The sequence below is a fragment of the Nicotiana tabacum genome, chromosome 18, assembly GCF_000715075.1.
Source record: "Nicotiana tabacum cultivar K326 chromosome 18, ASM71507v2, whole genome shotgun sequence".
NCBI lineage: Eukaryota > Viridiplantae > Streptophyta > Magnoliopsida > Solanales > Solanaceae > Nicotiana > Nicotiana tabacum.
In genome coordinates, this window is record NC_134097.1 from 117,799,522 (window position 1) to 117,825,882 (window position 26,361).

Here is a 26,361-nt window from a genome sequence, read left to right on the forward strand (position 1 = left end):
CCCGAAGTTGGGGCGTGACAAGTATGTAACTCCGCGTCAATGAGTTTGTTCACGTTATTTGTTTCAAGCCTAGAAGAAGAAGGAAAATTTATATAGATTGAATAGCCAGCATAAAAATTGCCTATTTATCACTAGAAGCAAAGTACGTGGACACAAAATCTATACTTGGTTCAATAAAAAGAATAGTATTTCCTTTAAGCAATATCGAGTTCATTTTTGGCGCTTATAGTTTAAAAATTGTCGTGACCATAGGATTCAAGATCCAATTATTTGGCGCAAGTTTAGTATTCTACTCTCCTTATAGTTATATTCAAAACTGTGAAATTTGGCTCATAGTGTATTCAACATATTTATTTTATCAAAATAGACTTCTAATCATGATTTTGATCGATTTGGAAACGAGTCTAAATTTTAAAATGAGTGCTCTTGGAACGAGGCTACTCCTGTGACTTATAGCGGTGAGTACTGGGTATGTAGTTATAAGGATGATCTTCAAAGTGTGTGGTCTTACATTTTTAGCTCGCTTGCCCCAGGGGCACACTCTTAAGTTTAAAAAGTTTTAGTAAACAAACTTTTGAATTTGACACTGACAGTTTGCCTATTGGGCAAGCAGGGACAAAGGGTTTGCCCATAAAAAAAGTTGTAGACAAAAATTTAAGACCACACATTATGGTGTCAAAATTTTGCAAGTCTTTGTATGAGAGACCACCCGAAAAATAGTATAGCCACTTTTTGAATACATTTAAAGTTAGCTAAAGTGTAATTTTAACAAATACATACATTCTTACCTTTAATAAAAATAATGAGATATTCAACTAGAGGCATTCAGATTTCCAATCTCACGACCTCTCAATTTACAAACTCTTTTATGTTATTATTAGTTATTATATGATCAAAGTCACATGTGTTAAGTTTCTTGAGAAGCAATGAAGTTGTTAATCTCAACTTAATAATTTCTCTTTTGATTTTAACTAATTATTACACGATCAAAGTCATATGGGTTCAAAGCAGGCAAACATATGATTATTATTCAAAGGTTTAGTATTTTTTGTTTTACAAAAACCTTTTTTACAATTAAACAATATAGAAATTTCGGCAACTAGTCACCAGAAATCTTTCTTCTAACATGTTTTTTGATGAATAATTGTTGAAAGCATCAAATAATTATCATAGAATAATCAGATACTCTAACGAATAAACATAAATACCGCTATTGCCCATCGGACAACTCATGATATTCAAAAGTTCTAACTTTTCCTATAACTAAATATCGGTTTTATATCGAATATTTCAGTGGTTAGCCATTAATAACTTAAATTTTGTCGAATTTACATGAACGCCAAAATTATAAAACCGTAAGAAATATTTGTCGAAAACTTTAATGCCTAGACGTCGAAAAGTTTTCGCAACACACTTTTTTTTGACAATCACTTTTCCGTTGATAATTCTTTGACATTATTTATTTTCTTACGATCTTATTGCAAATTTGACTGTTGGTAAGTTATGTATTCTGAAATTAAGTAGTGTTTATTTTAAATACTTTAATCCACATATTAGAATTTTATATTATCTGGTTTCACATTCAATTCCGTATAAAATATCCACTAACACATGCATAATGAAACAAAAAAGTAGTATTAAGATTTGCCCAAAATTCAACCACAATTAAAATTATTTTTCTTGTTGAAAAAGAAAAAGATTTTCTTGGTGGAAAGGGTTTCTTCTATATGTGACTAATCATTATCTTGAATTTTTTTAAAACATTTAAATATTAAGGATCTCTACTTTTCACAATAATAACAACAATATCCACAATGTAGTAATTAAGAAAATCACGTTTGGGGGGGGGGGGTTATATTTAATATTTTCTTATATATATATATATATATATATATATATATATATATATATATATATTTAAATTCTCCTTTCTTATAAATGTAGGTAGATTGACCAAGTCACTTTGCATAATAGTCTTATTTGATATGCATGAGTTATCGTCATAAAAGTTTTTTATTCTCCTCCGCATGCATCATATTATTTCGATCCAACAAGTGGTATCAAAGGTAATGGTTGAATCGAGATTGAAGACAAGTTCAAGTCGGATTCAAATCAAGCAACGACCAATTTGACGATAATGAAGTTTTTGGTATAAAAAAATGTTCGGAATACTATATGTGGAGGTAAAACTTTCAACCATATATTTCACATTCAATCCCGTATAAAATATCTATTAACACATGTATAACGAAATAAGAAAGTAATATTAGGATTTGCCCTGAATTCTACCATAATTAAAATTACTTTTCTTGTTGGAAAAGAAAAAGATTATCTTGGTGGAAAGGATCTCTTCTATATTTGACTAATTATTTCAAACATTCCAAATGCTGCATCTTTAAAAGCAAAACATCATTTTTAACTCATGCTTATCGGCTCCAATTTTTTAAACACATGCTCACTTTTAATGCACAAGGCTTCAATTTAATTCATACATATTTTCAGTCATGGCAAACAACAATGATGGAGATTATGTAAAGAAGAAGAATAAAGTTTTGTCAAAAAAATTCAGGCCAAATGGGAGAACAGTTATAATTTGCCCTTATTCTACTATAATTAAAGTTGCATTTCTTGTTAGAAAAACAAACAGGTTTTCTTGGTGGAACCGAATTCTTGGTGAACAATGTCTTTTCCATATATAACTAATCATTTTCTTAAAAGATAAATTTAAATGTTTATAAATTAAGGATCTCTGCTTGTAACAACAACAATAATATTCACAACATAGTCATTAAGAAAATTATGCTTAGGAAAAGATTTATATTTTAATATTTCATTTTATATTAATATCTTTTTTTTAATCTCCTATATTTTATATATGCAGGTCAATTGAGCAAGCCATTTTACATAATAGTGTCATTTAGAAAATCATATGATGGGTTGCCAAACCCAAATGGTTTAAAGTAGAATTCACTCATAAAGAAGACTGTGGGGCAACATCGTCATTTCAGAGCTAAATAAAACAATAGAAAAAGAAAGCGCGGGAAAGAGAGTCACTCCCCTCTCAACTCGCCCCCCCCCCCTCTCGTTTCAGGCGAAGCATTTTTCCCTCTTTTCAGACCCTAAGACAAATCAGAAAAACCAAACTCTATATCCAACTTCCGATTTCAATCCCTTCCCCAGCTCAATAACTATACTTTACTCGCCGGAGTTCACATCGTAAAAAGGATGAACGGCGGTGGAGATAACCGGCGCCGGGACTGGCGAGACACCACGAGGATTTCCAAGAAACAGAAACTCATCCTTAACTCCGAAGAACAACTCGAATCTAAGCTCGGATTCGATGTTTTCACTGAAGGAGATAAACGGCTCGGCTGGCTTCTCACTCTGGCCTCTGTACTACACCTCAAATTTTACCTCTTTTTTTGTGTGTGGAAATTTTAATGAATAAATGAATTTTAATTCTTTATGTTTTCTGGTTCAATTTTGTAGTCGTCATGGGAGGATCAGGAGACTCGCAAAGTGTACAGTTGCGTCGATCTTTATTTCGTTTGTCAGGTAAAATTTATACTGTGATTTTGTTGCTTATTTATGTGAAAAAAGAAAATGTTATTTTTATGAGTTATTGATAGAATATTCTTACTGATGATGTTTGTTTGTTGATTCTAGAAAGGAAAAAATGAATTGTTAATGTCTGTGGGTTTTTATGTGGGAATTTTTGATTGAAGGATGGTTCAACATTCAAAGCGAAGTATAAATTCAGGCCATACTTTTACGTGGCAACAAAGGTCAGTGATTTTTCTTTTGAAATGATTTAGCTTTCTATACTCAAAGAGAGGAAGGAGCTCTTTTTTTTTTCTGGTGCAAATTTCATATTTTTGTTGATTGTTGTGCTTTTGTTTGACAGGATAAAATGGAAATGGATGTCGAGGCATATTTGAGAAGGCGATATGAATCTCAAATTGCAGACATTGAAATTTTAGAGAAAGAGGATCTTGATCTTGTAAGCCTCTCAACATCAAAGTTAGGATTTTCTTGTCTCACGAGTGCTCTCACTTTCAACATTTCCATGTTGATGGAGTGTAGGGTGTATATGAGTGAGATCTCCCCCCCCCCCCCACTCACACAAAATAAAAAGATCTATTGGATGGGTAAAGTGCGCCCAGAAATGCAGCTGGCCCATAACTTAATTTTGCATTCTATCACTTCCCATTTCCTGTTACTAGAATATTTTGTCAGTGGAGTCATCAGTCATCATTGTTTGAGTGCTATGCACTAGAGAAAATGGGTCACATGTCTAGTCATGACGTGGCAAACTGGAGTCTGGAGATGTATATAGATTTAGGGAACTGGAACCACAGAAAAAATGCGGTGTTTTATGTTGTTATGTGTTTAAGCTTGTAAAACATGCTCAAAGTGTTGGACTTTTTGAGCTCACTACAAAATTATACGCATCCCCCCTTGTAGTTATCTCACAGGCTACAACACATTCTTGCTGCTGAAATCAATATAGAACCTTTAACAATAAAAAAACATGCTCAAACTATTAGACTTGAATGATGCCGATACAATCTTATCAAGCTATATTTAGGTTTTTTTTGAACTTTGAAATTTGTTGGATATTTTGGTGTTTATTCATAAGTCGTAACTAACACTGTTAGAGAGGTGTTAGAAAATAATTTACTCCTCCACCCTCCATTTGGTATTTCCTTTTGGATTTACTAGGCAAGAGGAAACAGCTTAACAAGGAATTTAATGAAACCATTTACGTTGTCTATGGTGAAATAAGCATGAGAATTAACTTATTACACTGTATGGAAAGAAAGAAATAAGAGGTGTTTTGAAGGCAAGAAGGAGCAGCTGCAGTCTGTGAAATATCATTGTTTGCATTATTTGTACTATCGGAAAGATAAAAATGTTGTCATGAATTTACATAACACGCTGGACACGCTAGACTGCTTAGGATTTTAATGTTTTTAAGCCAGCACTATCTCTGTATTTTCACAGTATCAAGCTGATACTGTTTTGATAAAATCTTCACCTTATCCTTAAAAAAAACACTAAAAAGGAACTTATATTCTAGCTTTCCCTGCCTTTTTTTTATTTAATGACAGAAAGTTGGTGGCATTGATTCTTCTACCACAAAAAAAGAAGAGTGTACAAGAGGCAATTGCATGGAGATGTATATATATTTTGATCACCACGGTTTCTGGGCCAGCTTGCACGCACCTGGACTAATTCCATGGGATACTTGTTACCTCCCGCTAACATAGGTCGTCGGGTAACTCTGTCCACCAAAGTTTGAACAGATTGGAAGAAATTACCTAGTGTTTTTGCCTCTGTTGGGATTTGAACCTGAGACTTCATCGTACTCAATCCACTTCATTGACCACTAGGCCACACCCTTGGATACAACTGCATGGAGATGTATATAAGTTGCCTTTAAACTGTTAATGAACTTAATTTAACTTTTATCCCATATATTAGTGTGCTTCCTTTTCAAGAAAGCTCGAAACACATAGCAATGTCCTACATTTTTGAGCTGCCGAGATTTTGCAGGAGGTTTAGAATTAGGTGTCAGCCTTTAGCTGCATTTCTACTAGCTTAAAAGCTCAACTTTTCTCCATGGATTACGAATGTATAAAATTTAGAGTTGTGTAATCTCAAGGAAACTTTAAATAGCTGGATAGTTTCTTAATATGGTTCAGTAAGCTGGGAAAGTAGGTCGGCATATGGCTCAAGTAAGAAGTAGATCTAGAGTGAATTGCACTTGTAAGGTCTGTGTATCTACATTGTATTGCTCCAGACATGGTCACCTAAAAAATGTTAAATGGCACATCACGAGGACAGGTTAAACAGCCTGGTTTAGTATTGATCCTGTGGTGAAAAAATTTCTAGCTATTGGCACTTCTACATTGTTGTTAAAAATTTCGGAATCTGTTTACTGTTTGTTCTGGTTCAACCTACACTATTTATTTTTTATGCCTTCAGTATCTCTTCTGATGATTTTTTTTGTCTTTTTTCAGAAAAACCATCTATCTGGCCTACGCAGATCTTATTTAAAAATATCATTTGATACTGTCCAACAGTTGACGCACGTGAAGAGGGATCTAACACATATTGTTGAGAGAAACCAAACGAAGTTTGATACCATAGAAGCATATGAATCTATACTGACAGGGAAAAGGTACTCTCTGATATTCTGAAATAATATCTATTAGCCATAAATGTACATTCGTTAAATACATAACGAAGTTCACATACCTTTTGAATGATTATCAGTTGTTTTCAAAAGTTTTACATTTCCTTATTAATTGATACCAATCATTTCATTTACATTTTATTATGGTGGTACGTCAATCTTGAGGTGATTGTTTCCTGACATGCAGCAAGCAGCGAAGTCAAGATTTTATAGATTATATCACTGATCTACGTGAATATGATGTCCCGTACCATGTTCGCTATGCTATTGACAACGGTGATGTCCTTTCCAATGTTGTTCATTTTTCTGAAGTCTATTGGTCAACCCTTTTGTAATTTTTGGATTAACTGTTTTATGTGCTCTGATCTTAACGTTGAGATTTACATTTATTAGATGTTAGATGTGGCCAGTGGTACGATGTTAGTGTATCTAGTTCTGGGGTTATGTTAGAGAAGAGGACGGATCTCTTGCAGCGGGCTGAAGTTCATGTCTGTGCCTTTGATATCGAAACAACGAAGCTTCCTCTTAAGTTTCCTGATGCCGAATATGATTCCGTAATGATGATCTCATACATGGTTGATGGCCAAGGCTATCTCATTATTAACAGAGAGGTGCTCATTCTGTACTGCGTTTATGTAAACTTACATTTATTTTCTAATCCTTACTAAGTTTTTTGGATTTCGTTTTCCTACCCATTATAAGAATCTGAGACGTTACTAGTGATAGGCTTCATGATCTACGTGATTTCTTCAGGTCTTCTTCACTGTGTTTGTCCATTTAGGGTCTTAGCATAGATTATATAGCTGGTTGTTGTTAGTGGGACTCCTCCCTGGAGCGGCTCCCTAAGTAATGTCTAAAAAAATATGCTTATTTATTTTGGATATGTAGATTGATTATTACTTTATGCAATTATAACCTATTTGTTCTGATACCTTAAAAAGAACTAGTTCTTCTGAATTTCCAGTGTGTTGCGGAAGATATAGAGGATATAGAGTATACCCCAAAACCAGAGTATGAAGGGCACTTTAAAGTAACAAATGTGAAAAATGAGGTAATGGCTTTTCCTGCAACTTTGTACAATGTATATCTTTGCGATTGAGAATCACAATTCCACTCTTGTACAACATTATTTTGTCACAGGAAGGGCTCCTTAGACACTGGTTTGCACATATGCAAGTGGTGAAACCCGGCATCTATGTAACATATAATGGTGACTTCTTTGATTGGCCATTTTTGGAGACAAGAGCAACTCATTATGGCTTGAGTATGAAGGATGTATGTAGCTCCTTACTCTTAGACTGTTTTATGTTAGTCCTCTCGAGTAATTTATCTTTGAGCATTTTTTCTCTCTTTTCCTTTTTATGAATGGTTCTCTGGAATGATGGTACTTTGTTATTTTTATTCCAGTCAGTATCTAAATAATATGACTGTTAATAAGGTCTAAGAAAATTTCCCGAAGTACCTAATTGAATATCTAACATTGCTCTCTGTCCCATATCAACTTCACAATAATATAATTTGTCTCTGTCTAGGGGCAAAGATATATGAATTGTTTCCTTTTCTGAGGCATTAGACAAGTACCTTTTGGCTCAGTATACCAATGCTGCCAAAAAATCTTTTGTTTTCTGATTTTTCTCTGAACTCTTGCAGCTTATTGCTGTAATTCCAACAATCATGTAGTTCATAAAGGTTGCAGGTTCTTGTTGTGTTATGTTGTTGAGAATAACTTGTAGAATCGTCATTTTCGAAATTAGTATTATTTTTCGTTTCTTTGCTTTTATGTTTTGTAGTTTCTCATATCTGGCTGACACCCATGATACACACAAATTCTTTTTAATTTATCACTGCACCTCTTTTGAGCTGCAGGAGCTTGGATTTTCTTGTGACAAGAATCAAGGGGAATGCCGTGCTAAATTTGCTTGCCATCTGGATTGTTTTGCTTGGGTCAAACGTGATAGTTATCTTCCTCAAGGAAGTCAGGGTCTGAAGGTGTATTTCGTAACTTCTTTTGGTATTTTTATTGCTTATGCACTCTTATTCTTCTTTTTCCCTGATTCCTTGTGATTTTACCTTTTACTGAAGATTTCATGTATTCCAGTAGGATCTTTCTTGTCTTCACACTAGTTCTCTGCCTTTTTTAGGGCTGCTGGTTAATAAAGTAATACTAAACTTTTATATTTTCTGTGAAATTCCACATATTTTTTGCCTAAAGAGTTCAAATCTGCTGAAAGTATTTCTCTTCTTTCATTATCTGCTTAGCTACGCTTGAAATTTATATGCTTGGAAAAATTCACTTTGGGCTGGAAGGTGGTTATTCCCTCTATAATCAGATTACATTTCTTTTTGCTTCTTCAGAATTACATAGGTTCCTACAGCACTTCCTTTTGAGGATAAATTTTTTGGAAATCCGAAGAAATCGCTTCATTTTCTTTTGCTCATGAAATTCCAGCATATTTGGATAAACTTTTATATTGTAACTATATCTGACTCGGCATTGTGATCTCCGATGTAAACTATTGCCATATTCCACTTCTAACTCAGGCTGTTACGAAGGCCAAGTTGGGTTACGATCCTCTAGAAGTTAATCCTGAGGATATGGTTCGCTTTGCAATGGAAAAACCGCAGGTATGAGCTACTTAAAATTGGTTTGTCTTAATAAGTTAACTTAAAAGATGATCTTTTGCTATAAAAGTGTTAAGACTTATGATTGATATACAGACCCGAGCTCCTGGTTGACAATTTATGATGGAAAATATATATGTATAGCTTCCATTATATATGGATTTCACAATCTTCATCAAATGTTCATTTGACTATACCAGTAGCCCGACCGGATCCAAGACTTGTGTATGAGCTTTAGCTTGCAAGTCCATTTAGTTTCCTTGCTGCATAAATGCATGCCTTTGAACTTTTCTCTAGTCCAAAGACTGCTCACTGTTAAAAGGGATGTTTATTTACTTCCAAATCATCACTGTTACCATTTTTGCACATTTCATGCTAGAATTTGTGGATTAATTTCTCTGGTTGCATGTGGTAGCTAAATTACCCGCTCTGATTTGAGGGTTGTGATCCATTTGTCTTCTTTCAATAGCATTTTGGAATTCTTACAAATGTCTTCATTAGCTTCGTCAGCATTCTTTCAGTACTACTATTAAGATGCATAGCCAGAATATATAAAGAATTGACCTTAGCAGATTCCTAGTACGAACTTCTGTTTGGCATTGCCAATTCTTTTGGAGTATTCATCCATGGAATTAGCGGCCAAGAGTAGAGCTCATTCCACAATTGTGCTTGTGTAACCCTGATTTCCGTTCTAGCTAATACTATTTCTTCCCCTCAAAACAATTTTGATTTGCTGAGAAATATATGAGTGCTTAATCTGGTAAAGGAGAAACATATAGAGAAGTGGAATACATTCGTTGTCTTTTGCACTTCATTTACTGGAGGACGTAGAGGTTTGGAGACATGCCCTTGAGTCAAAAGGTTTCAGGTTGAGCAGGACGAAGACGGAATACCTCGAGTGCAAATTTGGGGCCGAGCCGACGGAAGCGGGAGTGGAAGTGAGGCTTGATTCTCAAGTCATCCCTAAGAGGGGTAGTTTCAAGTACCTTGGGTCAGTTATTCAGGGGACCGGGGAGATCGACGAGGATGTCACACACCGTATAGGGATGGGGTGGATGAAGTGGAGGTTAGCGACGGGAGTCCTATGTGACAAGAAAGTGCCACCATTACTGAAAGGTAAATTTTATAGAGCAGTGGTTAGGCCTGCCATGTTGTATGAGACCGAGTGTTGGCCGGTTAAGAACTCACACATCCAGAAGATGAAAGTTGCAGAGATGAGGATGTTGAGGTAGATGTGTGGTCATACAAGGAGGGATAAGATTAGGAATGGAGATATTCGAGAGAAGGTGGGTGTGGCCCCCATGGAAGACAAGATGCGGGAAGCAAGACTCAGATGGTTCGGGCACATTCAGAGGAGGAACAATGATGCACCAGTGAGGAGGTGTGAGCGACTGGCTGTGGTGGGTACGAGGAGAGGTAGAGGGAGACCTAAGAAGTAGTGGGGAGAGGTGATCAGGCAAGACATGGCGCGACTTAGGGTTATTGAGGACATGGCCCTTAACAGTGAATTGTGGAGGTCGAGTATTAAGGTTGTAGGTTAGGGGGAAATTGTGAATATTTCTATAGCGCACTAGATTGAGACTAGCCAGTTAGGAGTTAGTCTTAGGATGCTACTGACCAGCTACTGATGATGGGCTTTATCTGTTGGTTATTAGTATACTTTACATCTTTCTCGTATTTCCTATATTTCTTATATTGCTGTTATTTTGTTATTTTATGGTATTTTATGTTATGCTATGGATTTTATGTTATTTTATTATGAGTCTATTGATAGTACTAATATATCGTCTCTTGTTGCTTTCTTGAGCGAGAGTCTCCTGGAAACAACCTCTCTGCCCCTCGGGGTAGAGGTAAGGTCTGCGTACATATTACCCTCCCCAGACCCCACTTGTGGGATTATACTGGGTTGTTGTTGTTGTTGTTACTGGAGGATGTACAGTCTAGATAACCTAACACTTGTTTGTTTAAATGGTTTTGCAGATGATGGCTTCATATTCTGTTTCAGATGCTGTTTCAACTTACTACTTGTATATGACTTATGTTCATCCCTTCATTTTCTCCCTTGCAACTATAATACCTATGCCGCCAGATGAAGTCTTGCGCAAAGGAAGTGGGACTTTGTGTGAAATGCTTCTTATGGTCCAGGTAGGTGGCCTTTAGAAGCCTTTTCCTGATTTCTTTTCTGGTTCTCTGTTAGTTCCTTGTTTATGATTTTTAGTTTCATGGTTGGTGCCTCTTCATTGTTTGAATTCATTTGACTTGGAAAAGAGGACAAAGAAAATCCCTACTCATGCATTCTGCTTTTCATCTGCATGGTAACTGTCTTATTTTGGTTTTCTTCTGCATTTCTCATTCGTGCAGGCTTATAAGGCAAATGTTATCTGTCCAAACAAGCACCAGTCTGATCCAGAGAAGTTTTATGGTAGTCAACTCCTTGAGAGTGAGACTTATATTGGTGGTCATGTGGAATGCCTAGAAAGTGGTGTATTCAGATCTGACCTTCCAACTAGTTTTAAGCTCGACCCATCTGCCTATGAGGTAAACCATGTTGTAAAGATTTCTCTTCCTCCAGATTAGACAAATTTATGCCGCTACGACTTTATGACTTATTCTACTAGCTACTATATTTTTTCACCATTTTAAACTATTACTATAATCACTTCTTTTACTAATATAACAATCTATGTAAGCTTTCTTTTTTCTGTTAATCCTCCACGGATTTTGAAGTAGGTAATCTATTTCGGGACAAAGGAATAGAGGAGTTGTTCCTCCTCAAACCATCTATTCCTAGTTGATAATACTATAAACTTTTTGGCACTAAGCATGAAGCCTTGGCTTAATACATGGATGTCTGTTGATTGTATTTTCATGAATATTGACTTTGAAAGGAATAGTATATTTGCTCTCCAACTGCCTCTTCACAAACGTAACAAAATATCATAATGAGGTGAATATATTTCCATCTAGTCTAGCAGATTACTACTCTATGTTAAAGATGAACTAACATTAGCTTGGACGCTGTTGCCTGGGTTGTTTCTTTGAAGAAAATGTCTTTGTTGAGCTTTATTGTTAACGAAGCTAAGTATACAAACTTTAAGATCATGCTTAGAGTAGTCTAAGTTATCGTTTTTTTTAAGATTAAGATGTATGAATCTGAATACATATCATATTGTCTCTAAATCTAAACACGGGATAATTAAGAATCTTTGTTTCTCAGCCTATGAATGTGTATATTTATTTTTATTTAAAAATTAGTAATATAAAATTCAAAAAAATATTTACTCCCTCCGCTCCATATTATATGGGTATGACATAGTTTGACTGGCACGAAGTTTAAAAAAGAAAGACTTTTGCAACTTGTGGTGTAAAACAAGCCATAGACATTTGTATGGCTATAAATCTGTTTATTAAGCATAAGTGATAAATTTAACGTTAAATCGTTTCTAAATTTAGAAAGATGCCATTCTTTTTGGGACAAACCACATAAATTGGGGCAGTGGGAGTATTAATTATGATATCGACAAAGTGTTAGAGAAAATTTTAATTTACATAGCGCTGTAAAAAAATGTGTTTGATGAAGTATGCTCCAACGACAGTGTTGGAGGTGAGGTGGTTGGCGATGGTGGCAGGTGATGGTAGTGGTTGGTGGAGGTGCCCGATAGTGGTGGTTGTGAAATGGTGGTTGGTGGCGGTTGTGTGGTGATGGTGCAGTGGCGTTTGGTGGTGGCACTGCGATGGTAGTAGACAGAGTGGTAGTAAAGGTCACCTTGGCAGGAATATTCAAATAAAAAATATTTTTAGACTATATACATAAGATAAAGTAGATTGGTGGTGAAGCGGCTATGAAGTGTACACCTTCATTCCTCGTTGCGAATTAGCTGAAAAATGTTAAAAATGGATATTGGGAATGGAATAAGGATGTCTTTGGGAGGATAGAGCTGAAAATGAGGGAGCTATGGAAGGTGTAAAGAGTGGAAGGGGTGAGGGAGCTTGAGGAAAGGAAAAGGAAAGGAAAGGAAAGGAAAGGAAAGGAAAGGAAAGGAAAGGAAAGGGAAAGGAAAGGGAAAGGGAAAGGGAAAGGGAAAGGGAAAGGGAAAGGGAGAGGAATGAGGAAATAACAGGAGAGCCAGCTTTGGTAGCAGCAGCGTAAGAGACTAGTTGAGGTAGATATTGAGGGCATTTCAATCAAAGGTGGATTCTATTACTAAATTCAATCATAGGGTAGCGGTTGTAAATAAAAGAAGAAGCTTATAGAGTCCTTATAAGTGGATGGGGTGGTTTTTGACGGAGAGGAGAAGGTAAAAGGGACACAACAATGGCATTTTTAATGTTTGTATATGGAGTAAGTGAGTTGGAGACTTAAATTGAGGGGATTATGTTCAACCAAATAGGCTAGGAGAAGAGAGAGAGAGTGGTTGGAAAGGGCTTTTGAGGAAGATGCGGTGAGGGGAAAGGTGGTTAGCTGTGCACGAGACAAGTCTACGGGGCATGATGGTTTTACACTTGCTCTCTAGTTTCTCCACAATGTTGGAGCACAATTAAGGAGGAGGTGCTAGAGACTATTGCTGCATTCCAAGAACTAGGACAATTTCAGAGAAAACATCAATGTAACATTTCTCGGCCGTCAACATCACCCTTTTTGTTAGTGCTCCTTAGAATGTGAACTGTTAATCTGTTAAAATATTAGAGATAGTGTTAACTGTTTGTCCTTGATAAGTTAAATATAAAATGTTGTTTGATGGAGCAGTATAGAGAGAGGAAGATGGATTTACATATGGTGTTCATCGACTTAGAGAAACTTACGATAAAGTGCCGAGGGAGCTACTGTGGAGATGTTTGGAGGCTAGAGGTATTCTTGTTGCATACATTAGGGCTATTAACGACATGTATGATGGTGCTAAGACTCGGGTGAGAACAATGGGAAGGGACTCGGAATACTTCCCGGTTGTGATGGAGTTGCATCAGGGGTCAACCCTTAGCCCATTTCTGTTTGCCTTGGCAATCGACGCGTTGACGCGACACATTCAAGGGGAGGTGCCGTGGTGCATGATATTTGCAGATGACATTGTACTGATTGACGAGGCGCGATGTGGTGTTAATGAGAGGTTAGAGATTTGGAGATAGACCCTGGAGTATAAAGGTTTCAAGTTGAGCAAGACCAAAACAAAATATTTGGAATGCAAGTTCAGTGGCGCGTCTCAGGAAGTGGACGAAGACGTGAGGCTTGATTCACAAGTCATTCCTAGGAAAGAAAGTTTCAAGTACCTTGGGTTTCTTTTATAAGAGAATGGGGAGATCAATGAGGATGTCACACACCGTATTGGGGCGGGATGGATAAAATGGAGGCTCGCTTCCGGTGTTCTGTGTGATAAGAATGTGCCACCAAAACTTAAAGGTAAGTTTTATAGAGCGATGGTCAGATCGACTATGTTGTATGGGGTGAAATGTTGGCCAGTCAAGAACTCCCATGAATAGAAGATGAAGGTGACTGAAATGAGGATGTTGAGATGGATGTGCGGTCATACCAATTTAGATAAAATTAGAAGTGAAGTCATCTGGGAGAAGGTGGGTGTGGCCTATGTGGAGGACAAGATGCGGGAGGCGAGACTTAGATGGTTCGGGCATTTGAAGAGGAGAGGAACTGATGCTCCGGTGAAGAGGTGCGAGAGGTTGACTTTAAAGGGCCAACGAAGAGGTAGAGGCATGCGAAAAAATATTGGGAAGAGGTGATTAGGCGAGATATGGCATTGCTCCAGCTTACTGAGGACATGAGTCATGACTATGAATAGAAATGTGTGGAGATTGAGAATAAAGGTAAACAGTTAGGTAGCCGAGTGTTGTCCTTGTTTGTGACAGTAGCTTTGATGCACCACTTAGTGTCTTTCGTGTATTTTCCTATTCCTAGACTTCTGTTATTACTTGTTGTTGTCTTTATTTCGGTTTTGTGATTGCATTACTTAGTGCTAGTATTGTATGTTTGCGTCGGTTGTCAGATCGGTTTACTTGTTATTGCCCCTCCCCTTTTCCCTTGCTGAGCCGATGGTCTACCGGAAATAGCGTCTCTGCCTTCTTAAAGGCAGGGGTAAGGTCTGCGTACACTGTATCCTCCCCAGGCCCCACTTGTGGGATTATACTGGGTATGTTGTTGTTGTTGTTGTTTGTCTCTCACCCTTACTAATTCTTTGTGCATAATGTTAGAGATAGCTATGTAAATGTTAGAGATAGCTATGTAATTGTCCCACATTGGAATAGTAGTATCCCCTTTGTATAGAGTAGCTATAAATAGTACCTCTTGTATTGCATCACACACAATAACAATATATCATATTTTCTCCCGTGCCTTCTCACATGGTATCAAAGCTATCGTGAGAGATTTATCGCTGTGCATAAATTCCAGCGATTCCGGGAAGTAAAATCGGTCACTGGAACCCTTTTTTTCCGGCGACTTTCAAAGTTGTTTTGCGTCTGCTTTGTCTCGGTCAATGTTGTGCACAAAATCCAACACTACCACAAGAGTAGTCATTGTACGGCGACCAAATCCCAGTGAAAATCTCTGGCGGTACTGTAGCTGTCCAAAGAAAATTTTCCGGCGAAGTTCCAACGTTGCGTGGGCCACCTTCCGGCCATTTTTTGCCGACGACTCTTCAGGACAGATTGTTTCCCTTGCAATTCCGAGCCTACCCATCCAGGTTACACCAAATTCCGACCATTTTTTTATTTTTCCGGCGTGAATAGTGATTTCAAAAAGTTGAGTTCCGGCCATTTTTTGAAAAAGTTCCTTCAGAACAGTTGGGTCTTCAGGTAATTCCGATCCTACCCCTACTGCTTTTATTTCATTCCGACCACTTTGAATATTTTCCGGCTGCAACAGTAACTTTCCAACTGCTACAGTAGTTTACTATTCTGGTTCAGTGTTCCTTACTCTATTTTCAGTGGATTATAGTTGATTATTTCTCTTATTTGGTAATAATTTACAAGATGTCTTTGGGAATTGATGTTTTTGGGTCTAAAAGCATGAGTTCTGGAAACTCTAATGTTATGATTACCTCGGAACCTTTAATGGGAGGTTCAAACTACTTAGCTTGGGCTTCATCTGTCATCTTGTGGTGTAAAGGTCAAGGTGTGCAAGATCATCTGATTAAACAGTCTAGCGAAGGAGATGAAAAGGCGATAGCGCTTTGGGCAAAAATTGATGCTCAATTATGTAGCATCTTGTGGCATTCTATTGATTCTAAGTTGATGCCTTTGTTTCGGCCATTCCAGACATGTTATTTGGTTTGGGCAAAGGCTCGTACGTTATACACTAATGATATATCTCGCTTCTATGATGTGATATCACAGATGACAAACTTAAAGAAGCAAGAATTAGATATGTCTACTTTACTTGGGTCAGGTACATGCAGTCATGGAGGAATTTGAGACATTGATGCCAGTTTCTGCTAGTGTGTCAAAACAACAAGAGCAGCGACAGAAAATGTTTCTAGTTCTTACACTCGCTGGACTTCCTCATGATCTTGATTCAGTACGAGACCAGATTTTGGCGAGTCCGACTGTCCCTACAGTTGATGAATTATTCTCTCGGTTACTTCGCCTTGCTGCAGCACCAAGTCACCCAGTGATTTCATCACAGATACTTGATTCCTCTGTTCTTGCATCTCAGACAGTGGATGTTCGGGCATCTCAAGCTATGGAGAATAGACGAGGAGACGGTCGTTTTGGGAGATCTAGACCCAAGTGTTCTTATTGTCACAAACTTGGACACACTCGCGAAATGTGTTATTCCTTAAATGGCCGTCCACCCAAAAATGCCTACGTTGCTCAGAGCGAGACTACAGGTAACCAGGGCTTTTCTGTATCTAAAGAAGAATATAATGAGCTCCTTCAGTATCGAGCAAGTAAGCAAACATCTCCACAAGTAGCCTCAGTTGCCCAGACTGACACTCCTATTGTTGGTAATTCTTTTGCTTGTGTTTCCCAGTCTAGTACTCTTGGACCATGGGTCATGGACTCAAGCGCTTCTGATCATATCTCTGGTAATAAATCACTTTTGTCGAATATTGTATATTCACAGTCTCTTCCTACTGTTACTTTAGCCAATGGATGTCAAACTAAGGCACAAGGAGTTGGACAAGCCAACCCATTGTCTTCTATCACCCTAGATTCCGTTCTTTATGTTCCTGGTTGTCCTTTTAGTCTTGCATCTGTTAGTCGTTTGACTCGTGCCCTCAATTGTGGTATATATTTTATTGATGATTCTTTTATTATGCAGGACCGCAGTACGGGACGGACAATTGGTACAGGTCGTGAATCAGAAGGTCTTTACTACCTTAACTCGCTCAGTCCTTCCACAACATGTCTAATTACAGATCCTCCAGATCTAATCCACAGACGTTTAGGACATCCGAGTTTATCCAAACTTCAAAAGATGGTGCCTAGTTTATCCAGTTTGTCTAGATTAGATTGTGAGTCGTGTCAGCTTGGGAAACATACCCGAGCTTCCTTTACGCGTAGTGTTGAGAGTCATGCAGAGTCTGTTTTCTCCTTGGTTCATTCTGATATATTGGGTCCTAGTAGAGTCAGTTCAACCTTGGGATTTCGTTATTTTGTTAGCTTTATTGATGATTACTCAAGATGTACTTGGCTTTTCTTAATGAAAAATCGTTCTGAGTTATTCTCTATATTCCAGAGTTTTTGTGCTGAAATCAAAAACCAATTTGGTGTCTCTATCCGCATTTTTCGCAGTGATAATGCCTTAGAATATGTATCTTCTCAGTTTCAGCAGTTTATGTCTTCTCATGGAATTATTCATCAGACATCTTGTCCTTATACCCCTCAGCAAAATGGGGTTGCAGAAAGAAAGAATAGACACCTTATTGAGACTGCTCGCACACTTCTAATTGAGTCTCGTGTTCCGCTGCGTTTTTGGGGCGATGCAGTTCTCACAGCTTGTTATTTGATTAATAGGATGCCTTCATCTCCCATCAAGGGTCAGATTCCACATTCAATATTGTTTCCCCAGTCAGCCTTATACCCTCTTCCACCTCGGGTTTTTGGGAGCACATGTTTTGTTCATAACTTAGCCCCGGGGAAAGATAAGTTAGCTCCTCGTGCTCTCAAGTGTGTCTTCCTTGGTTATTCTCGTGTTCAGAAGGGATATCGTTGTTATTCACCTGATCTTCATAGGTACCTTATGTCAGCTGACGTCACATTTTTCGAGTCTAAACCTTTCTTCACAACTGATGTCACTTCTGCTGACCACCATGACATATCTGAGGTCTTACCTATACCGACTTTTGAGGAGTTTAGTAATCCTCCTCCACCTTCAACCACAGAGGTTTCACCCATACCAACTTTTGAGGAGTCCAGTGTTATCCCTCCTAGTTCCCCAGCCACAGGAACACCACTCTTGACTTATCATCGTCGTTCGCGCCCTACATCAGGCCCATCTGGTTCTCGTCCTGCACCTGACACGGCTCCTACTGCGGATCCTGCTCCTAGTACACCGATTGCACTTCGAAAAGGTATACGGACCACACTAAACCCTAATCCTCATTATGTTGGTTTGAGTTATCATCGTCTGTCATCTCCCCATTATGCTTTTATATCTTCATTGTCCTCGGTTTCCATCCCTAAGTCTACAGGTGAAGCATTGTCTCATCCAGGATGGCGACAGGCTATGAGTGACGAGATGTCTGCTTTACATACAAGTGGTACATGGGAGCTTGTTCCTCTTCCTTCAGGTAAATCTACCGTTGGTTGTCGTTGGGTTTATGCAGTCAAAGTTGGTCTCGATGGCCAGATTGATCGACTTAAGGCACGTCTTGTTGCCAAAGGATACACTCAAATATTTGGGCTAGATTACAGTGATACCTTCTCTCCAGTGGCTAAAGTGGCATCAGTTCGCCTTTTTCTATCCATGGCTGCAGTTCGTCATTGGCCCCTCTATCAGTTGGACATTAAGAATGCCTTTCTTCATGGTGATCTTGAGGATGAGGTTTATATGGAGCAACCACCTGGTTTTATTGCTCAGGGGGAGTCTCGTGGCCTTGTATGTCGCTTGCGTCGATCACTTTATGGTCTAAAGCAGTCTCCTCGAGCCTGGTTTGGTAAGTTCAGCACGGTTATCCAGGAGTTTGGCATGACTCGTAGTGAAGCTGATCACTCTGTGTTTTATTGCCACTCTGCTTCAAGTCTATGTATTTATCTGGTAGTCTATGTTGATGATATTGTTATTACGGGCAATGATCAGGATGGTATTACTAATCTGAAGCAACATCTCTTCCAGCACTTTCAAACTAAGGATCTAGGCAGATTGAAGTACTTTCTAGGTATTGAGGTTGCTCAATCTAGCTCAGGTATTGTTATTTCTCAAAGGAAATATGTGTTAGACATTCTTGAGGAAACACGGATGACAGGTTGCAGACCTGTTGACACGCTGATGGATCCGAATTCTAAACTTCTGCCTGGACAGGGGGAGCCGCTTAGTGATCCTGCAAGCTATAGGCAGCTGGTTGGTAAATTAAATTATCTCACAGTGACTAGGCCCGACATTTCTTATCCTGTGAGTGTTGTAAGTCAGTTTATGAATTCTCCCTGTGATAGTCATTGGGATGCAGTTGTCCGCATTATCCGGTATATAAAATCGGCTCCAGGTAAAGGATTCTTGTTTGAGGATCGAGGTCATGAGCAGATCGTTGGGTACTCGGATGCTGATTGGGCAGGATCACCTTCTGGTAGACGTTCTACGTCTGGATATTGTGTTTTAGTAGGAGGAAATTTAGTGTCCTGGAAAAGTAAGAAACATAATGTAGTTGCTCGGTCTAGTGCAGAAGCAGAATACCGAGCAATGGCTATGGCAACATGTGAACTAGTCTGGATCAAACAATTGCTCAAGGAGTTGAAATTTGGTGAAATCAGTCGGATGGAACTTGTGTGCAATAATCAAGCTGCACTTCATATTGCATCAAATCCGGTGTTTCATGAGAGAACTAAACACATTGAGATTGATTGTCACTTCATCAGAGAAAAGATACTCTCAGGAGATATTACTACGAAGTTTGTGAGATCGAATGATCAACTTGCAGATATTTTCACCAAGTCCCTCACTAGTCCTCGCATTGATTATATATGTAACAAGCTCGGTACATATGATTTATATGCTCCGGCTTGAGGGGGAGTGTTAGAGATAGCTATATAAATGTTAGAGATAGCTATGTAATTGTCCCACATTGGAATAGGAGTAGTATCCCCTTTGTATAAAGTAGCTATAAATAGTACCTCTTGTATTGCATCACACACAATATCAATATATCATATTTTCTCCCGTGCCTTCTCACGCTTATAATGAGCACATCTAATAAGTTCTTTTCGTCCCAATTTTTATGTTCTTGGTTGCCTTTCATGGAGCTCAGCAGTTTAATGTTTTTGTGAAGTATTAGATTTGAGTTTGATGGTTAGTTGTGAAAATGGTGGTTGGAAAATGTATAAAGGCTATAAAGATGTCAGATGGAATGAGAGTACATGTTAATTTTACTATTTTGAATCACAAAATTTGTCATTTAAATGACCAAGCGTATGACCTTCTTGCTTAAATGACAATTTTATTTTTCCATCTCAAAAAAAGATTTTTTGTCATTTAAGCAAGGAGGTCATACGCTTGGGAATAGAATAAACCACAAATGCAGGGTAGCGAGTCAGACAGAGAGTACAATAGATATCTCATAATTCATTATCAACTACTCAGGAATTGGCTGTATTCTTGTTGTGTACACTAACTACATCCTATATTCTTTGAAGACTTGCCTTTTAAAATCTTTGGTGTATATTGTAGTTAGCTTTTGATACTTCCGAGGGCTCTTCTATTCCATTGTACTAATGACTAACATTAAGTTTCTCAACTTCTCCAGCTATTGATCAACAACCTTGATAGAGATCTGCAGTATGCCATTGTAGTTGAGGGGAAGATGGATTTGGAATCTGTCATAAATTATGATGAAGTGAAGAATGCCGTTATGGAAAAGGTAATGTGTCCTTTGTTTTTCATTTTTAATAGTTTTGGCTGAGTTGAGGCATTCAGCCATCTTTATGTGTCTTTTATCTGCCACATGAGAGATTTGACAAGTATTCTCCTGGCACCGAAGGCCATATCCGACATGAGTGGGATTTGGTGTCTTGGAAGTTCGAGATTTCCTTTTTGTTTTCCTCTTATTGCGTTACTTAATAATCTGAGAAAACCCTTTAGATGTATGCTGAATCTTTATCTCCTCTCAGACCATTTTTTTTAAAATCATAACCGTCTTAACCATCTAAGTGCAGTTAATGAGATTGCGAGATAATCCTTTAACGGAAGAATGTCCCCTCATATATCACCTTGATGTCGCTGCAATGTATCCAAACATCATATTGACAAATAGGCTTCAGGTATATCAGTTTTCATTTCATTTTGTGAAGAATGTTCTTCTCTGGCGTGTTAGTGCACATGACTTTTGTTACTTTCTTTTGCCCATATTGAATGAATTCTTTTTCCTGTTCTGAAAGCTTAGATAAGTTGGAAGTCTGTCTTTCAGTTTTAAATGGAGGAAATTGTGGGCCAACAAGTTATTTTTGTATGTGTATATTTTAGGAATTTGATAAGGTAAAAAGAATTCCCAGACCCCATACTGTGGGAATACACACACTGGGTTTGTTGTTGTTGTTGTTGCTAAAGTAAAATGAATTTGGACGAGGGTAAAACACACTTTAAATTTTTTTCTCTTATTGAAAAGTATATGTTAAAATTTATTTTAGGGAAGTGGACATATCTTAAAGAATTTCCCAGAGGGAGGTTAACAGTCAATTCAGAACAGAGGGAGTAGTTTTTGCCAATTTGTTCACTACCTACCAAATGTCAAGACAAATACTATATCCTTTTTTTGGACAAGGTAAATAATTTTACTAATGGTGGGGAGGCCCCCGTATACTAGCTGTATGGCAAAAATAAATTTTCTTTTAACGTCTTTGTTTGTCTGGAATGCAAAGAAAACTTTGCTACAGATGATGTTTATCACAAGCGATGCCTCTGTTTCGAACTGGAACCTTGTGTACTTGCTTCTGGTTCTAAGATAAACTTTGGTTTGCCGCATAGGGCAGCACAATAATTTGACTACTAAAGCAGTACTATCTCTGTGCGGTTAACTATGCTGATGTGGAACATATTGACATTAATATTTCAAACTACACTCCAGTAGCTGGAATAAACAGGTGAGAATTGGGTAGTAAGGAAAGAACAATTAAGGACTAGCAATACATGATGCTAGATATTGAAGACTAGTAGGGTTTTGTTGACTGCTTAATGCTTATCTTGCATGACTTTTAAACCTTTTAATTTTTCTTGTTGCGTTCTGCTTTAAAGTCAGCACCTTGGTCTTTGGTGATTAATTTCTTGTAATTGGGGATAGTTGCACACTACCTTGTCTAAAGGACCTGCTTAAAACTGGATATTTGCAACAATCTTGGGATGGAGATAACTCACATGCTAGTCATTAGAACAGTAACTAAGGGCATTCTGGACCACCAAACTTTGAAAGAATAGAATCTTAAGAATATAATTATCTGTCAATGAGAGTTTCTAGAGGAGACAAGGCAGAAGACAGGGTATGAGTAATAAAAGTTTCAATCAGAGACTCGCTAAAAGAATGTGAATCATTTAAATAGTAGATTCTGAGGGGCATACTTCACACAAAACAATCATATGTGGAGTCGATTAGAATGAAATATCTATTTCTTCTACTTCTTTACCCTTCATGTGGATCTTTTATAGCTGGCACCCAATCGACCCTCAAAACATCAAGTGCTGAACAGCTGGCACATACTGACTGTTACTTCTGTTTCCTCCCCTAATGGATGAGGAACTTGATGTTGGGGGCATTGCATCTCTTTGTTGTGCATGTAGTTTGCATTTTATATTTGGTAACCATTTTAAATTAACTTTAGTTACTTGATTCCATCAGCCACCATCAATAGTTTCAGATGAGATATGCACTGCATGCGACTTTAATCGTCCTGGCAAAAAGTGTCTCCGGAAGCTTGAATGGGTTTGGCGTGGTGAAACGTACATGGCAAAGAGAAGGTAAACTTTTTAGTCATCTATTACAAAATAGGCAACTTTATATGGATTGCTACTGAAATTTGAAAATTTGTTTATACCAAATATCAGTGATTATTACCACATAAAGAGGCAGCTCGAGTCTGAACTTGTCGAAGTAGGAGATGGTCAACGATCACAGTCTTTTCTTGATTTGCCTAAAGCAGATCAACAAGCAAAGCTGAAGGACCGTTTAAAGAAATATTGTCAAAAGGTAAGTGCTGAGTTTGGTGTGCGATCTTCCTTTCACTTCCTTTTCTAGCACAATTGAATGGTACATTTCGTTCTATTTTCTTAGGCATATAAAAGAGTCCTGGAAAAGCCGGTCACAGAACTTCGAGAAGCAGGGATCTGCATGCGAGAAAATCCTTTCTATGTTGACACTGTACGGAGGTAAGACCTGGTTATGTATCGTTTGTTCATCTATAGTATTTTGATTTGCTGTACTATGACACCATCAGTTTGGAATTTTTCAGCTGTTCCCAAGTTTTCTCATATGAAGTTTTGTTTTCTGTTAAAAGTTTCCGAGATAGGCGATATGAATACAAAGGGCTTAATAAAGCTTGGAAGGGTAAGCTGTCCGAAGCAAAGGCTAGTGGAAATTCCATAAAAATTCAAGAAGCACAGGTGCATTCATGTGTCTTTCTACTAGTTGAGCTCACTCTGGTTTTGATGAGTATAAATAATGTCATATATCGCTAATCGATCTACATTTTCATTGATTTTCACAGGACATGGTAGTTCTGTACGATTCATTGCAGCTGGCTCATAAATGCATTTTGAATTCCTTTTATGGTTATGTCATGCGAAAGTATGTTTATTTGCTATTTCTCAGCACACTGTCCTGTGCTGTTCTATGTAGCAATGTATATCTTCAGGCAATGTCACTACCAAGTTTCCTTTCCCCTTCTTCAGGGGTGCAAGATGGTACTCAATGGAGATGGCTGGAGTTGTTACGTATACGGGCGCAAAAATCATTCAGAATGCTCGGTTATTGGTTGAAAAAATTGGAAAACCCCTCGAATTAGACACAGATGGTATCTGGTGTGCATTACCAGGCTCTTTTCCTGAGAATTATACATTCAAGACAAAGTATGAATTAGTTCTTAAGATGCATTGTTTTTTCAAGTGTTATTGCTATCACCCTTTCTTCTATTCTTGTAAGTTGTAATCCGTGGGTATATATTTATTTTCGAAGAAAAATTCTTTTTTTGTAAAGGTTTATCCTTTATATTAAGAATGGTAACTTTTCTCTGTTGTGATACTGGATATCATGATGATTATGGATATGTATTTCAGAGATCCAAAAAAGAAGCTGGCGATCTCCTATCCTTGTGTTATGCTGAATGTTGATGTGGCAAGAAACAACACCAATGATCAGTACCAGGTTAGAGGGGACACTGGTCCTGTACTTTGCTTGTTTCACTTTCAGATGGTTCTTGCATGACTGTTATTATTTGTGTTGTAACCTTAAAGAAACTAGAAACATCGTTTTCTACTGTATAAAAGAAATTATTGTGTTCTTCCATATCTCAGACTCTGAAGGACCCCATCAATAAGACGTATACAACACACAGTGAATGCTCAATTGAGTTTGAAGTCGATGGACCATATAAGGTGAAGCACAAACACCTAGCACGTATCTTTAAACAAACTTCAGTGTTCATTTTGTCATCCCTTTTTGGAACTTTCTGCTGTTTAATAAGGCATGATAACTCACTAGAACATAAACTTACCAATTTCAAAAAAGAAAAAACTAAGGCATGATAACTATGTTGATCATCCTTCTAATTTGTTCTTCTGCAAGTAGGCAATGATTCTTCCTGCTTCCAAGGAAGAAGGTATTCTGATTAAGAAGCGCTATGCAGTTTTCAACGATGATGGTACGCTTGCTGAGCTTAAAGGTTTTGAGATTAAACGTAGAGGTGAGCTAAAGCTCATCAAAGTTTTCCAGGTACTCTCTTCATTTGTTGAATACCCAACTTATCCTTTTCTTTCGAGTAAAAGTTGTTTCTTCTTCTCTTATATACTTTCTGAAATCGTTTCCTCAGTTATTGTGTCCATTCACTTGTCACCAATTGCTGTAAAAAAGAAAGAGCAATATCCAGCCTTAATGTTGTTTTAGTTTCTGATTCCAGCCATTTCCTGATTCAGCATAGATTCCATTTTCTTTTGTTGTTATGTCGCAGCTGTCAGATTCTGAGACCCTTTACCATACATATATTTGAATCTGATAGATCTGTTCATCTAGAGCAATATTAAATAGTTCGGTTTGCGGAATGATAAGGGGACATCATTTTCTCCTTGTTTTAACATGTAGAATACTTGGAGTAGGCTTCTTTAAATGATACCACCAGGATATTTGAGAAACTCATCTAAAATGTAGTTCTTTTTTTTTTCTTTTTGAAATTCAGAGGAACTTTAAGATATAAAACGGGTCAGCAATCAATGTTCAGTGTTTGGGAAAATGGTGTAGTAATATGCAAATTGTGACTTTCTCAGTTATTCTCTGGCAAAATGTTTTCTAACAGTTGATGAGACAAATATCTAGGTAACTCAACTTGCTAATTTATAGAACCCCATACCAGAGTACTGTTTCTCAAAATGACTTTACCGTATGCATTTGTAGGGGTAACATATGGTAATCTTGATTTCGAGTAGCTCATATTAAACGTTTTGACCATGGTCTATATCAACTACCAATTGGTACAATGTGTACTCCCGATGTAGTTCTTTCCCTAGTTGACTTATTTGTTATGGCAAATCTTGTGACGTCTTGGGGTTTTCTTTTTTGTGCTCAAAATTAGGATCCACAAGGACTCTAATTCCAGTCTTTTCTTATATAGAAGTCCTAGGCTATACCATGTTAGATAAATGAGTGACTTTAGATGTTGAGAAGAAAAGTAACAAAGAAAAACTAGTTAAAATTGATCTTTTCTACTGTACTAAGAATTCATGTCTGCTGGTTGTTTACATCTAAAATTGTGTGATTCTTTCACATTGCCTTGTGGGTTAGTATTCTTAGGCATTGGTATTCCCATTGCTTGGTATTAGATGTTGTTAAATTCAAGAAGAAGAAGAAGACTTCTCTGTATTTCTTGTGTATTTTACATCTCACCTCAAACATGTCTTTATGCAGAAGTCCTAAACTATTCTAGGAAATAAAATAAAAGTGAATAATGACAGAATATTCAGTTAAGCTAATTATGATACAATCTTCCTACAATCAAGCTATTAATTAAAATATGATTCTTATCCTACAATTAAGCTGGTCAACACGCCCCCTCAAGTTGATGCAAAGATGTCGCACATGCCCAACTTGCAAAGCAGTGTATGGAAAGTTAGTTTGTTGAGACCTTTGGTAAGCACATCAGCTAGCTGTTTTTCTTATAACATATGACACAAACTCAAGACACCA

At 37.5% G+C, this 26,361-nt stretch overlaps 1 protein-coding gene across 1 annotated transcript in view; it reads left to right on the forward strand.

Moving 5' to 3' along the window:
- The first annotated feature begins 3,080 nt into the window (after window positions 1-3,080).
- LOC107775468 (DNA polymerase epsilon catalytic subunit A) overlaps window positions 3,081-26,361 on the forward strand; it is a 50,322-nt gene continuing 27,041 nt past the window's right edge. The window contains 24 exon segments of the mRNA XM_075237189.1: window positions 3,081-3,393; window positions 3,490-3,555; window positions 3,726-3,785; window positions 3,905-4,000; window positions 6,024-6,184; window positions 6,387-6,475; window positions 6,593-6,810; window positions 7,164-7,250; window positions 7,340-7,474; window positions 8,066-8,188; window positions 8,741-8,824; window positions 10,802-10,966; window positions 11,183-11,359; window positions 20,728-20,841; window positions 21,137-21,241; window positions 22,810-22,928; window positions 23,016-23,157; window positions 23,242-23,336; window positions 23,465-23,570; window positions 23,675-23,754; window positions 23,859-24,035; window positions 24,243-24,330; window positions 24,480-24,560; window positions 24,754-24,897. Coding sequence (XP_075093290.1) covers window positions 3,226-3,393; window positions 3,490-3,555; window positions 3,726-3,785; window positions 3,905-4,000; window positions 6,024-6,184; window positions 6,387-6,475; window positions 6,593-6,810; window positions 7,164-7,250; window positions 7,340-7,474; window positions 8,066-8,188; window positions 8,741-8,824; window positions 10,802-10,966; window positions 11,183-11,359; window positions 20,728-20,841; window positions 21,137-21,241; window positions 22,810-22,928; window positions 23,016-23,157; window positions 23,242-23,336; window positions 23,465-23,570; window positions 23,675-23,754; window positions 23,859-24,035; window positions 24,243-24,330; window positions 24,480-24,560; window positions 24,754-24,897 — 2,880 coding nt within the window. The 5' untranslated portion in view covers window positions 3,081-3,225.